The sequence below is a fragment of the Antennarius striatus genome, chromosome 14 (assembly GCF_040054535.1).
Source record: "Antennarius striatus isolate MH-2024 chromosome 14, ASM4005453v1, whole genome shotgun sequence".
NCBI classification, from domain to species: domain Eukaryota; kingdom Metazoa; phylum Chordata; class Actinopteri; order Lophiiformes; family Antennariidae; genus Antennarius; species Antennarius striatus.
This window is the reverse complement of record NC_090789.1, coordinates 14021475-14036531: the sequence shown is the minus strand read 5'-3', so window position 1 is coordinate 14036531 and position 15057 is coordinate 14021475. Positions and strand designations below refer to the sequence as shown.

The following is a 15057-nucleotide window of genomic DNA, read 5'->3' as shown; positions in this document are numbered from 1 at the left end:
AACAACTTTGTCCCAAAATATGGCAGCCGTCAATGGGGAATGATGCAAACTCCCACATGTCAGCAAAAAAAAAAGTGACTTAGTTTAGTTTATTGCTATATCTCATGTAAAAACAATGACAAAGTCTAATAAATCTCAGTTAAGGATTCTTATTACAACCGTCAGTCAGACGCCTTCACACAGAAAGTACTGATGCATTGATGGGTATTCCGTCACGGCGGTCGGGATTGCAGTTTTATTCATGTAGCACATTTCGTTACACAGAAAGTCAGTGAGCTTTCTACTTAAATATACATGTGATGAGATGAGAGAGAAAGGGACTAGGTCGGTCAAAAAAGGTTTAAAAACAGCTGAGGCAATGGTAACACAAAATAAAAATTTCCTTTAAAAAAATCATTCCCAGAATGGATGTTTCAGTGGTTAGCTAGAAAGCACTCTGGGAGCACAAATCTCTACATTTTGTCAATGCATCTGATGTTTCATCATCATATGGAAAAACAACACCAATGACAGATTCTTTAAGGTTTTAGCTCAATAAACCTTTTAAGATTCATCACATGGCACCAAATTTAATCAGCAGTTTCATCTACAATTTGATATCAGTTTGAGTCTGTACAATTATTACATTTTATCTAACTAATAAAAGCGACAACCCAAAAAGTCTCATGAAAATCCTGCAAGCAGATTTTGTATAATCCTGATGACAGTAAAAAAAACAAAAAGAAACAAACAAATGCTGGCAAAATCTAAGGTGAAAACTGATTGTTTTTAATCATTACCAGGGTTAGTTGTCACTGTAATCAATGCGCTGCTGCCATATCTAAATTTGTCAAATATTATGCTGTTATCTATGCTGCTAAGTTGCCCTATCTTGTAGAGTAATAATACATACAGATAAGTTATATGTACCTCCACTGTAAAGAAGTGTTTTCAACCATTTGTCCGTAAACAGGATTGTACAAAACCTGCGGAACTGATTTTTGTGAAACTTTGTGGAGTAACTGGTGTGGTGTGGAGTCACCACAGCAAAAAAAAATCTTTACCTTATCAAGTTTCTATAAGTGACTCGCAACACACTGCATAAGACATGACATTTTTAATTCTGATACTGTCAGAATCATTATGGTATTCACCATGACCCATTAAATGGAAAAGAAGCTGCGATCATCTTGTCTACAAGAAAATGGAGAGATGGGCATTTATTTTATATACTGCTGCTTCCAGCAGAATGTGTTTGGTGACAAGAGGAAGTCCTGCCTATTATTGCCTGTATTTATGGAGGAGGCAATATCAAACAGGTAGAATCTTCCACCACCTTGTGGAGTGGAGGGGGAATGTAGTCCATGATTTTTATTAATTTCTAACAACTGCCTTTAAAACTGTAATTCAATCAATACATATACTTGAAAGATTAAAAAAACATATAATACACATTCTTCCACGTCTATGACTTATTGTGTTCTATGGACAATTAACATTTTTTTGTTGTCAGATCACTTCTCTATTTCTTTGTCTTTTCCATTATAAGACATACACGTACCGGACTGTTCAGCCTAGCGGAGGCATGAGTGCATTCTGGTTTATACTTTAATAGGCTCTTTGTTCCGGTGTAGCTGCCTTTTCATTTCATGGCCTGTCAGCAATCTTCTCCTCTCAATCTCAGTTATTCTCTATCCATCCTTTCCTCACACTTCCTTCAGCGCTGCTTTCCTCATCCTCATTTTCTCACAAAATATCCTAATGCATGTCTTTCTATCACTTACAACAGTCTTTCTACTGAGTCATCTCCACCTCATCTGTTGTTCACCTCTAACCTTACTCTCCCTCAGTTACTACACGGACATTTTTTTCCCCCCAAAATGCTGCACTGTAAACATACTATTATCTCTTCTCTTTTCTGAAGGCCTAGTCTAAATGCTCCCAGTTTTTATCTAAAGATATGGTACTAAAACATCAAGGAGCTAGGCCTTTATTAAATATAGTGAGGCATTGAGAAGAGGAGGATGTGTGACAAAGAAGGAGAGTATGTCACAGCCAAAAGACATGGTGCTGCCACAAAATGTGGCATATGAAAATGGAGAGTTGTGAGTAAGACAGCTGGGTTTTACACAGATGACAGATTTATGCACAAAACTATGTTGTATTAAAGAGCGTTATAGACCCGATGAAATACAATGATTATCCATAAAAGAGACATAAAATATGCCGGTAGTATGATTTTAATTTTTCATAATTGTCCATTAAAGTTCATGGAAAATGCATGTGCTTTTCAGCAATATGCCAACAGACTGAAGATCAAGGTAAAATTTCAACCTATAGAAAAATAACCATTATATGCTCCTAATTCCTACAGCAAAGGTAATAATAATAATAATAATAATAATAATAATAATAATAATAATAATAATAATAATAATAATAATAATAATAATAACTGGTCTAAAAACAAAGACAAAATATAAATTGGTGCATATCTACAATTGATGCCATTAGGAATGAAAGCATGCTTGCAGGCCCCCTTGTGTGCTGTGTTTCAGGGGGCCTGTGTATACACTGATTGTTAAAAACTAACACAACACCATGTACACCTGAGTGACTATGTAATTTCCCTATGGGAATGAATAAAGTATACTTCTTCTTTATGCCATGGATGATTAAAACTACAGACACAATTCAAATGTTAAAATACACAAGCACATTAAAACACAGGACAGCAAGATTTAGGTGCAGCATCAAAAGTTCAATAAAAATAGACCAAAAACTAGCAACCAAAGAGTGTAAAGAAAGTGTTGCTTTATAGCACTGATTTAAGGGAGGAAACTGATTTAGGGAGCCAGACTTCCTCAGGCAGGTCGTTCCACAGCTGAGGCGTCAAAATGCAAACACTCATTCCCCTCAGTTTTAAACAGGGGCTGGGAACAGTCAACCTCTTGCCTGAGGATGGCAAGCTGCAAATTGGGAAGGTAACAGAAGTTCAGATATGTATGCAGAGGCCAGGCCAAGAAGGGTTTTAAAAGTATGAAGTAAAATCTTCAAAACCAAAAACAAAACGTCAGTCAGTTTAAAGCCATTAAAACAGAATTAATGTGTAAAACTTTCTTGTTTCTTAAGCCTGGCTACAAAATGTGATAGAATTTAGAGCCTGAGTATTGATCACAGGTTTATATCTTTTAAAAGACTATTGCAAAAGTCCAATTACAAGGAGAAAAACAGTCAAAAACTGAGCACCGATAAAACAAAATTCTTCAGGTAGTTATTTGTGTGGCTAATCGAGGGCTGGCAGGGCTTTCCTCGGATGTCCAAAGAGGATACCCAGGTTTCTGACATTTCTGGCATTTATTTACAATGACTTTGAGTCAGTTCCAAGTTATTTTATTATTGCCGTATACTGTATGTCTACATTTATGAAACACTGCATTTCTAACAGGTTTTAGTACTGTATGTCTTTCTGACAGATACAACTCAATAATGAAATCTTTCTGTATTTTGTGGCAGTGGGAGCTCATATAATAAAAGAAAGCTTGCACCAATTGCCAAACCCCGAGGGACCCCACAGTTAAATACAGAGTGAGGTGAGGCAAGGTGATCACAAATGGACATGTGACATGTATGATTTATCAAATTAGCCAAGAACTGCAGTTCATCTATCAGTCAAGTTCATCAAAAACATGACGCGTCTAGCAAAAAAAGCAACGAGCATTAGGTACTACCAACCATTTTTTAAACATCACTGAGAATATGCTGTCAGTGTTGTGATGTTTGATGTGTAGAAATCTGTCTTCAAGGAGTTGTTTGGACATTGTTCACACAAACTTTTCAATACGTGATTATTTAGAGATATGTTGATGACTGTTGTATTCTAATGGATCAAGGCCAGATTTTTAATGAGTGGATGCATGCAAGCCGTCCTCAAGTGTTCAGGGACATTGCCAACTGCAAATAACTATTATAGAGTATAACCAAGGGGCTGTGACGTGATTAGATTCACACAAAAATTTGGGAGGCATATTATCAGAATGTCACGCACAATTGAGTTATAAAATGTGGAGATTCAGAGAATACCTTGATGTAATAACACAGTTTGGGCTGGGGACATGTTTAAAAATATGTGTCATTCCCTACTTGCATTTATTACAATGAGAAGGATTGAAGACCCTGCGCCCATTGCATATCATATAATGAAATTTCCTGGTTGACTTTATTAAAAAAAAAAAAAAAACTCCCTAGGATTCATCATTAATACACACATAATATGCATCACAGGGTCAAATGACAAACACATTTTGATATAAGTTAATGATGACAATATTAGTCTTGAGAAATATTTCACAATTTGGTTTGACTATATTAATTATTGAGGTAGATGACAGAAAAGCAGTAACAAAAAACACTGATGTGAGCAGTTACTGGTGCAATATTGGGTTTTACCTTCTCATAGTATTTGACTTCATATTCAGTGCGGCTGCTGTTTGGGTATGAGGGCTCCCTCCACACCAGGGTTATGCTCTTTTGCTCGATCTTTTCTGCTCGTAGCTCACTGATCAGTGAAGGTACTACAAGGAGGGAGGAAAAGGAAGAAAAACAGAGAGGAAGGAGAAAGATGAGTTTGGAGGTTTTGGTTTCACTCAGTAAACAGCTTGAGGAAATCTCAAGGACTGTTCTCTCACGTATACCCAGTTTTTACAGTTTTTAGACAAAGCTGCAATGAGCAGGTTAAGGTCAAGAGAGGAGCACACATTTTATGCATAAGGTGGATTTTGGTAGAAAGCAGGCACTGATATAAAACAGTACAGTCTCCTCTGAAGAGATAAATTTGGATAGAGAGCATAACAGAGCACATGGGAAACAAAGAGGTCAGGAGTGTGCAGGATAGAGGTAACAGATTGATTATTGAAGCTGAGATATATCAGAGTAGACAAATTCATCACGCTCTACAAATAGACAAACACTGCATATGCTTCTTTGAGTGTCTGTGTGTGTACAACAAGTGCATGGGCCGGTACATCAGAGCTCACAACAGATCAATATAGAAATGGATTGAATGACAAGTCTGTATCGACACAAGACTAATGGATGGAGAGGGCCTTAATCCGTGCTGGTCCAATCTCTCAATTAAACTCTACTCAGACATTTTTCTGACTGAATCAAGGAGATGCATGGTGAAAATGATCCTGACAGATGTGCCATCTCATATTGATCATGATAGGGAACGAAACAGAAGACGAATTATCTGCACAAACTTAGATCGCGCAATGGCATTGACTTGTTACGCCAACATTTTCATTGCTGAGGAAAGACCTTTTCTTTAGTTTCTCTGTCAACAAGTGACAGGCAGCACATGGTATTATAATCAGCAGGAACCACCTTCTTTTGTTTGAGTACTAATCATTACATGTATAATGCATTAGCAAAGGGCGTTGTCACTCAAAAATGATAAGGAAAATAGACGGCTGAGGTTAGCTCAATCAAAAGCCCTTTATGTTTAGGAATGACTGCCATTAAGGCCATTAAAGGTTTTTTCTTTAATCATTTTTTACTAGATGATAAATACTGCCATTTAAACTTATTTAGTGGCATCCAAAAATATGTGCATCTTTTGATTTTCTGTGGAATGGAAATCTCTTATGTATTTTTGCAGTTTCTCCTTTGTTTGTATCATATCCCCTCTCTTCCTCCCCCTTACTTGCTCCGCTCGCTGTCCTGATCGCATCTCTTTCCTGACCTTTAGCCATCAATTCATCTCTTTCCTCAGTGGAAACAGCCACACTAATGAATATGCTCCGCACGTCACTCACACATGGCCAAACTATGTGGGCACAGACGGATTCAGTCTGTAGAGCTCCTTCAGTTTTTCTCTCAAACAGCAAGATATTACAGTCATTGTAGGCAGAGGATCAAAGACACACTCAGTCGGTCTGTATGTCTCTCACACTGTCTGTCCATCTCCATATGTCTCTGGAAACACAGGTATTTATCCAGTATTCATGGATAATATTGTGTAATTTTATGTAGAGGAAAGGTGGGTGTGCGTCTGTATGTGTTTATGTATGAATGTGTGTCTGCCAAGATGCTCTAATGCTATTGTTGCATTGTGTGGCTGTCCAGTCAAGCTGAAAGAATGAGGAAGAAAATCCATGCAAAAAAATAAGCTTGGATTTGTTTATGAGTGATATGGTGTGTGACGTACAGACACACTGAGTGTGTGTGTGTGTGTGTGTGTGTGTGTGTGTGTGTGTGTGTGTGTGTGTGTTTACAATTTTAATGCACAAATTGATCCGAATTCATTGGTTAGTCAGTTTTCAATGTGTATTTTCATTTGAATTTTTACAGGATATGAAAAAAAATCCTGAAATAAAGATAAAAAACAAACGTCAATTTCTCTAACAGAAACAATAGACTGCAATATTCACTGCACTGTAAATATTGCAGTGCCGTAATGTCTAAATTGTGAATTTATTTTTTATTTAGATTTATTTTAAATTTATTGCATAGTAATTGTTTAAAATGAAAAATGCTCCTTATACAATAGCATAAACAAAGAAATTAATTTGTTCAGAAAACTTGGTTCAGAGGGGTTGTTAAAACATTTTCTTTAAATTTTAAAACCTTTTGTTGCGATTTTGCCATTGGTTTGCACAATAACAACAATTTGGAGTCCTAAAGATGCAAAGGTTTATATCTGAGTTCAAGAATGTTGTTGTTTTTTTTTTTAAACCACAACCATTACAATCATCATGTAAACTGAAAAAAAAATCAGTGCTTGTAAAAACTGTGACATGAAAACAGTAAAAAACAATGACAAAATATAGTTTTGTTTTGGGTGAACTAATCAATGCTACTACAGCAATATGTGGATGTGACCAGCACAGACATATCATTGGCTTTTGGTTGTGAACTCACTGTGTTGGAGAAAGGAACATTTGCATGCAGATATGTGCTGCTATGTCCTGGCATGCATACTACGGCATTTCAAATCATCTTTTTAATCCATGGGGCCAAAATGATTTTCACAGCTTAGTCCTATAAAAGTTGACCTTTTTCTAAAACAAAAAAGAATAACACATCTGGATGTGCTTTCATAAGAACTGTCAGGTGAACATGTCTACTGAAGAATTTTTTTCAGAGTTCAAACACAACAGACCCTTACATACTATGTGAATGTAAAGTTCAATTAAACACAGTGGTTCCATAGGAAAAATCCACAAAATAGTTAGCTTTATTTTTTGCAATTATGATACATCACAAGCCTCCGGCTGTGGGAGGGAAAAATCTGACTATTGATTGTGTGTATGCACTAAATAGTGGCTCGGAGTATTTGGCCTTCTTGGGGTCTGTAAATGAGGTCCTTCATGGGATCCCTGTAGGTGACTCCACTGGGGGAAACGGGGGAAACCTTTGGACTTGGTAAGCCAAAACGAGTAGTGCAGGTAAACTGGGAACGTCTGTAGGGGGACTCTGTCCGTGAGGCCTTCAATTCCAAAGGAGCTTATTGTGCATCCCTGTGGAGGCTGGGGACATCAACCTGAATGGTTGGTGCTCAAAACTTCCACTGCTGAAGCTGCAGCTGAGAGCTGTGGTCTAAAGGTCTTGGGTGCCTCAAGGGGCGTTAACCCTTGAACACCGTGGTGGACCCTGGTGGTCAGGGAAGCCGTCCGACTGAAGAAGGAGGCTTTCAGGGCCATATTGTCTCTGGGGACTCCTGAGGCAGTTACAGGGTACCGACAGGCCGGAAGGACTGCAGCCTCGGTTGTGATGGAGGCAAAACAAAGGGTGTTGGAGAAGTTCAGAGAGGCCGTGGAGAAGGACTTTCGGACGGCACCAAAGTTGTTCTAGAGGACAGTCCGACACCTCAGGAGGGGAAAGACGGGGGACCATCCAAGCTGTATACGGCAAGGATGGGACGCTGTTGACCTTGGCTGAGAAGACTGTCGGTCAGAGGAAGGAACACTTTGAGGAACTCCTGAATCCAACTACCCCAATTGACCCGTCCTCTGTTGCAGAGGCAGAGCTGGAGGATGATGGGGGATTCAGAGATTCAGAGATTCGGAGTATGGGGTGAGGAGGCCTCTCCTTAGGCCCATCCAATCCCTGTATTCCCAAAGTGAGAGCTGCATTCAGGTTCTCGGCAGTAAGTCGGATTTGTTCCAAGTGGTTGTTGGCCTTCGCCAGGGCCGTGAAGGCTATCACCAATTCTGTTTATGATTTTCATGGACAGGATATCGAGGCATAGTCGTGGTGAGGATGGATTAAAGTTTGGTGGGCTGAGGATTGCATCGCTGCTTTTTGCAAATGATGTGGTCCTGCTTGTGTCATCAGCCTGTGACCTGCAAAACTCACTGGTCCAGTTTGCAGCCGAGTGTGAAGCGGCAGGAATGAGGATCAGCACCTCAAAATCCAAGGCCATGGTCCTCAGCAGGAAGCTGGTGGAATGTCTTCTCCGATTGGGGAATGAGGTCCTTCCACAAGTGAAGGAGTTTAGGTATCTTGGGGTCTTGTTCACGAGTGAGGGAATAATAGAGCATGAGATTGGATGGAGAATTGGGGCAGCAGGAGCGGTATTGCTGTCGCTTTACCGTACTGTTGCCACAAAGAGGGAGCTAAGCCGAGAGGCAAAGCTCTCCATCTACCGTTCAATCTCCGTTCCTACCCTCACCTATGGTCATGAGTGATGGGTCATCACCGAAAGCGGCGAAAACGGGCTTTCTCAGGCGGATAGCTGGTGTCTTCCTTAGAGATAGGGTGAGAAACACTGCTATTCGCGAGGAGCTCAGAGTAAAGTCGCTGCTCCTTTGTGTCGAAAGGAGTCAGCTGAGGTGGTTTGGGCATTTGGTGCGGATGCCTCCGGGGCACTTCCCTAGGGAGGTGCTCCTGGCACGTCCAACTGGGAGGAGACCTCGGGGCAGACCCAGGACCAGGATTATATCTCAACACTGCCCTGGGAACACCTTGGGATCCCTCAGTTGGAGCTGGTGGATGTGGCCGGGGAAAGGGAAGTTTGGGGCTCCCTGTTGAAGGTGCTGCCCCCGCGACCCGACTCCAGATAGGCGGTGGGAGATTGATGGATGGATGGATAGATGTTTTAAAGCTGTAAAACCCCTCACTACACACTTTGTACATGTTTCTCTGACAGAAATTAGCATTTTCATACTTTTCTCACATTTAAACGCACAGGATGCAGAACACAATTCATTGAACCACGTTATGGTGAGGGAACTCTGTATTTGTAGAAAAGAAAGGAACTGAATGTAAATACAATAAACATTAGAATAGAAACTCCTCTTCAGCAGGTGCTCAAACTTCTAATTCAATATATTATTGAGTAGTGTAAATTTCTCATTTAATCATTATGGTCTTTAACTACTTTTATCCTTCGAAATTTAACCTCCATAGTCTTATGCCTTATTTTAACAGTCACTGTTATTAATTTTTAGCACTCTTAATGTCTTATTTTTAATTTATTATATTTCCTTGTAAAGCACTTTGAATCACCTTGTGTCTGAATGGCCTTAAATAAATAAAGATGCCTTGCTTTTCCTTTAACTCTACAGACATGCATTATATAGTGTACATATAATGGACTGTTGCCTTACACAAATTAAATGAATTAGTTTCAAAGAGCATGAAAAGCATGGAGAAAAGACAACTAAAATATGAGTGCACAGATATCCTGCAGGCAGTTAAAGTAGAAAAACTAGATAGTTAGATGACATTTAAAAGAAAAAGGAAGAGCTAACAGGCAGCCTCTGATTGTCAACCTTAGCTTCCCATTGATGACTGCTGTCTAGAGCTTGCTATCTACTTTTTTTTCTGTGCTGAATTATACAGTATATAAAACTAGTGCCTGCCTCCACACCCCAGATCACACCGCTCAATCTGACACCTATAGTGCAAGAGTTCATAATCGCACATCACTGTCGCCTGAAGGCTCAAAGGTTCACCTGTCACCACAAACTTGTTAAAATGATATTTTAACCTCTGAAGTTCAAAAGAATTGGCCTTCAACTCTTGAACAAGCATCACAAAATGCTTTTTTAACTCAGCTGTTAAGAACTATAGTTTATACACTAATAATTTCTGACAATCTGAAAAACTCACCTGCTTATTTTGTAGTTTGCAAGGATATTTTATTGTACCATTCTAAAAAAAAAGCCAGAAAAAAAAAGAGACATGTTTTAGGAACTATCGACTTTCCCGTTTTTATTTTGGATATTTAATCCAACTGTTGGAGATTTTACAATCCAAGGCTTTGTGTATCAACTGAAGAAAAAGAGTTCTGCTGCTCATGAGACTTTTCTGCAGACACTGTGTGTCACCACTTCGACACACAATTGACATAGTTTACGGCATTAAATGTTGTGCAGTGTTTCCTTGACGTTTTATTTGAAAGGAAGAAATCGATGCCAACTGCCATCTGAAATGGACTGTACACAAACACACAAACACACGCACGCACGCACGCACGCACGCACGCACACACACACACACACACACACACACACACAATTGCACTGTGATTTCCACAAGTAATATAGAAGAGGTGATGGCCTTGTGGGCAATAAGCCTCTCCAGCTCTCCTGTGAAAGTACACAGTAGATGTTTTCACAGCCTCATCATATAGTGGAAATGACATGGTAGACACACTGATAGGCACTCATAACAAAGATATACAGCTTCTGATAAGATCCAGTGTGAAAGCTTGGCTGTCCACGTACCAATCATTGATACAGAAAATGGCCTATAAACTTCAAAGGGACTCTATGATGAGAATGAAAAGTCAGGTATGAGGAAGCATGATAGATGTAGTGTGGCACAAAATAGCCAACATGCAGTAAACAGTCATTGCTCTCAGTCATAAAATGTCCAGGGTCTGTGGCTACAACTTGCCTTGGTGTCATTTAAGTTCCATGGAATCCAATTCAGGCTTCAGTTTTTGTTCAATATGAACCTGTCAGATATTTGTCACAAACCAGAGGCCTTCTGCAAAAGTTCATATGCTTATATGTGGAATGCAAACGCCAGAGTGGCTTCAGTCAGCTGTCACATTTGTTAAGATTAAGGGGAAAATCCAAATATTCCCACCATGCACCAATTTAATGTGTGTGTACCTTTTACTTTTAATGCACTTTTAAGACAAATTTTTGCTCCATCTACATGCATAGATAGATTTGTACAACTATAAATGGTGTATCTGTCTATGTATGTATACCTCTACATGCATCTACATCAATGCAAACATATTGCAATGAAGTCTGAAGTTTCAGAAAAAATACGGAGACGGTCTGGGAGATTGTGATAATGTGATTTGGAAAGATGGTCGAAACTTGAGGAAGGACAGTTTTTTCATTTTCACTTGGCTTTGTTTTGTTTGCTCTGTCCATACACCTTTGTTACTTTGCCTCTCTTGAATTGCAGATACACTACCCTCGACCATTTCCAGTGCTTTTGCTCTGTTTTCTGCATCTTGTCTATCAGACAGAAGGCTCCATTTGTCTCTGTTTTCATCATAGAACATCAATGATCCTTGCTCTGTTTGCCTTAAGTCAGGAACACGTACTGGAGCAAACTTTTTTTTTTTTTACAACACTCTCATAAATGCCTCAATTACAGTGCAAAGGCCTCTATTTTTCCTTGCTATTACATTTTGTTTTTCAAATTCAAGCCAATGTTTGCCTCCATGTAACCACACGGTGTTATCAGCTACACACACACACACACCAAAACACAGGCGGTCCTAGCTCGCTTTCAGATATGAAAAGCATGTTTCTTAAGATGTCCCTAAGAGTTCCAATTCAAACCTAGCTCTTGACACCTAGTCCGGCAGACGCTGGGGATTATGTGGCAGGCTGTATACTCAGGCAAGTAAACCATTGAATAGAATATGGCACAAAATGGCAACCACTGCTGTGGGCTGTTGCTTCAATGTGTGCAGAGGCAGCGAGGTAGACCTGGCATCCATGTGTCATTATCAAAGAAGACAGGCAGAGGAGCCATTACCCTAGGGCCGATGGCACGAGCATGGCTCAACATCCCATCTCATTCTTACTTTCCTCTTTTCTCTCTTCTTCACTTTTCTGAAAATTGTCGCTTAGCGTCTCTGTATCCCCTTATCTCCATCGTACTCCAGCACACCTCTGTCTCCATCTCAGCTCTCGAGGGAGTCTGTTGTTCCCCGCAGGCCTGTTTGTGCCTCTGCTGAGATGACATCCATCTTGTCAGGAGGGGGTTTCATTGTTCTTCTTCTCACCATCTCTGCCAGGTGTGTAACTTTATTCTCTTCTCTCTGCCTATACATATTAAAGAGTGTGCAAAGGCGTTAGGGGATGAAGAGATGTGACGGTACAGGTAATGACTGAGAAAGTCCTATCTGTTGGGTCTGTCTGCAATCAGAGGGTTAATAGGAAGCTGGAGCATCTTTCCCTCCGGGCAGAGAGTCTCTACCTGGGGTTAAACTGAGACTGAAGTGCAACGATTTATGTGACTGACAGCATAGGAGTGGTAACATCATGTTTCTTCTGGTTGAGCTGTCCCTGGAGCTCTTTATGCACCCACTGCTAGCATTTCTGTCAGCGGTTCCAGTGGAGTGTGTTACTCATATGTTTAATCAAGTCATCAAACTTTAAAACCATCGAGTATTTATTGCACTTCAGAGCAGCAAGGTGTATGACATCACCTTTTTACGAATGCATGACAGAAAATATTTTTTTCTCTGATTTTGATCAGTCAGATGTCCCACAGTAAATGATTGCGTAGGTGTGAAATGTGAACACTAACAATACCACAACAACACTACAGGAATTTGGAACAGCAAATTAACCTGCCGCCCTCAAACTATTCTTTTTAAGTATAATATGGTAAAGCCCAATGAGTAGAAACATTTAATATCAAATTCATCATGTTTTTCTTTTAAGTGGATGGAGACGGTGAACTTAAAACCAACATTTAGACAATCTAGATTATGCCGTTCACAATTGTGACATCTACAGTACATATGTCACAGTGTCTCAGGTTGGTATATGTAAATGCACATGTTTTCATCCTAATGTAATGATTCTGTATATAAGGACAGCTACCCCCAACCTGGTCTCACTATCTTGCAGCAGGTCTTGCTGTTTTAATCTTCCCCAATCAGCCTGCCACAGCAGTGGAACGCTATCTGGCAACGTTTCCCCGCTCCTACTTAGTCTAATCTGCCCTATCTGCATCCAACCACCAGGATACCTCATCCCAAACACACACACACACATGTGCACAATAACTCGATTCACAAAGCACGCAACAGAAAGAGCAATGTCAGGAAGATAAAAGAAAGGACAATTATATTATTCAGGATCCTCTTTCAAAGGTGCAGCCAGAGACAGATACAGTATTATCTGTAGTTTCCGTTCATATCAGCTAAAGAAGAAACAGAGAGGTGTTAGAACGATTGAAAAGAGTCATGTAACAAAATTAAAACTCAAATCTGGATGCCTATTTCTGAAAAGAGGAGGAACGGTGCTGGGAAGACACCTGGAAAGGGCACATTTTCATCTGAACTACATGATTACATGTTGTGGGGATGTGATCCACTTACAGGTGTGTGGAAGCATGTATTTGAATGCATGTGTTTGTGAGCCCTTGGTGATGAAAGGACTAAATGTGCCTCTTGGTGGGTGGGTGGATGAGAGAGAGATCAGAACAATGGGAAAATGAGCATGCAGGACTAACAGTCAGCACCTCACACTGTGTAATCACTCTAATGGGTCCGAGCAACACAGTCCAGCCATGTGGAAAACATCGGGTCCTGTATGACATCACGCAGCAAACATTTGTGTACATACTTACAAGTAAATATAGTTTGGAACCTGGGATCAATGATCTTTAATGAGCATGAGGATGCTCTGTCAGAAAATGGTGTTCACCTGCTGGCTAAGCCTTTACCAAGTTACACATCTGTCAAATCTGGAATCCCACACACCCCCATCAGGAAGAGCAACCGGGGCCAGCTTGCTTAAACTGCTCTTGACAGGCTGCACACAGGCTGATTCTGAACACTCTCCGTGCCCGGTGCGCTTTAGCCTAAAGGCAGAGGCAAGGTTTGATCACGACATATCTGTCAAGCCAGACAGCCTCAGCCTGGAGCCTCAACCAAACAAACAACATGGCCCACACACACACCCACCCACACACACACACACACACACACACACACACACACACACACACACACACACACACACACACACACACACACACACACACACACACACACACACACACACACACACACACACACACACACACACACACACACACACACACACAGACGGTTGACCGAAGCCTGCTGCAGGTGATCAACTAGCGATGTGAGAAGCTCTATCTATCCTGAGAGACTTGCAAGGACAGAAAATGTGTGCGCACCTGTGCTCACGCCTCGGCATTCTGACGTGGCACTTGCGCAAATTCAATTCAAGCGGGAGTTAAACACAATAAGAGAGGAGATTACCTCAGTGTGTGATGTAAAATAAAAATATGAATATGTCAAAATCAAAATCTGTGGATCTTTTGGATCTTTCCGTTTCCGCATTGCAAGTAAAAGAGAAATAGACAGCATACTATTAAAAGTATACATATTGGTTGAAAAGGGGTGTGTATGCATCAATGATTTGATGAGCTGAACCATCTGTCACCCACCTACTGTTTTATCAGAGCATGCCATCATTCAGAGAGACAGCTGAATTTCTAAACAACCCAACTCTGTCTCTTCTGCTCAGCAGGATGTCACCAACCTCCGCTCCCCTCCAGCAAAGAATGCCACAAAACACAAAAAGACAGCAAGCACGCACAAATACACCCAGAAAAAAAAAAAAAAAAAAGCTCACAAGGTATTAAACAAAATGAGAATGATTTTGCACTTTGACTTTCTTCTTCATGGTGTCTCAGCGACAAGTTTGCGTTTTCACCTGTTCTCTTCCCTCCGGAGAGGGGCTTGGCAAAAGATGTGCATCGAACACAGCTTTCCAGACTTGCGTAATGCTCCGCGAGCACAACCGGGTTCTACTCTTTAAGCTGTTCCTCAAA

General features: G+C 40.4%; 1 protein-coding gene across 1 annotated transcript in view; it reads right to left on the bottom strand.

Annotated features, from left to right (window-relative positions):
• LOC137607339 (ephrin type-A receptor 7) overlaps positions 1-15057 on the bottom strand; it is a 152763-nt gene that overhangs the window by 30802 nt on the left and 106904 nt on the right. Inside the window, exon 6 of the mRNA XM_068333031.1 lies at positions 4429-4553. Coding sequence (XP_068189132.1) covers positions 4429-4553 — 125 coding nt within the window. The remainder of the gene's footprint in view (positions 1-4428; positions 4554-15057) is intronic.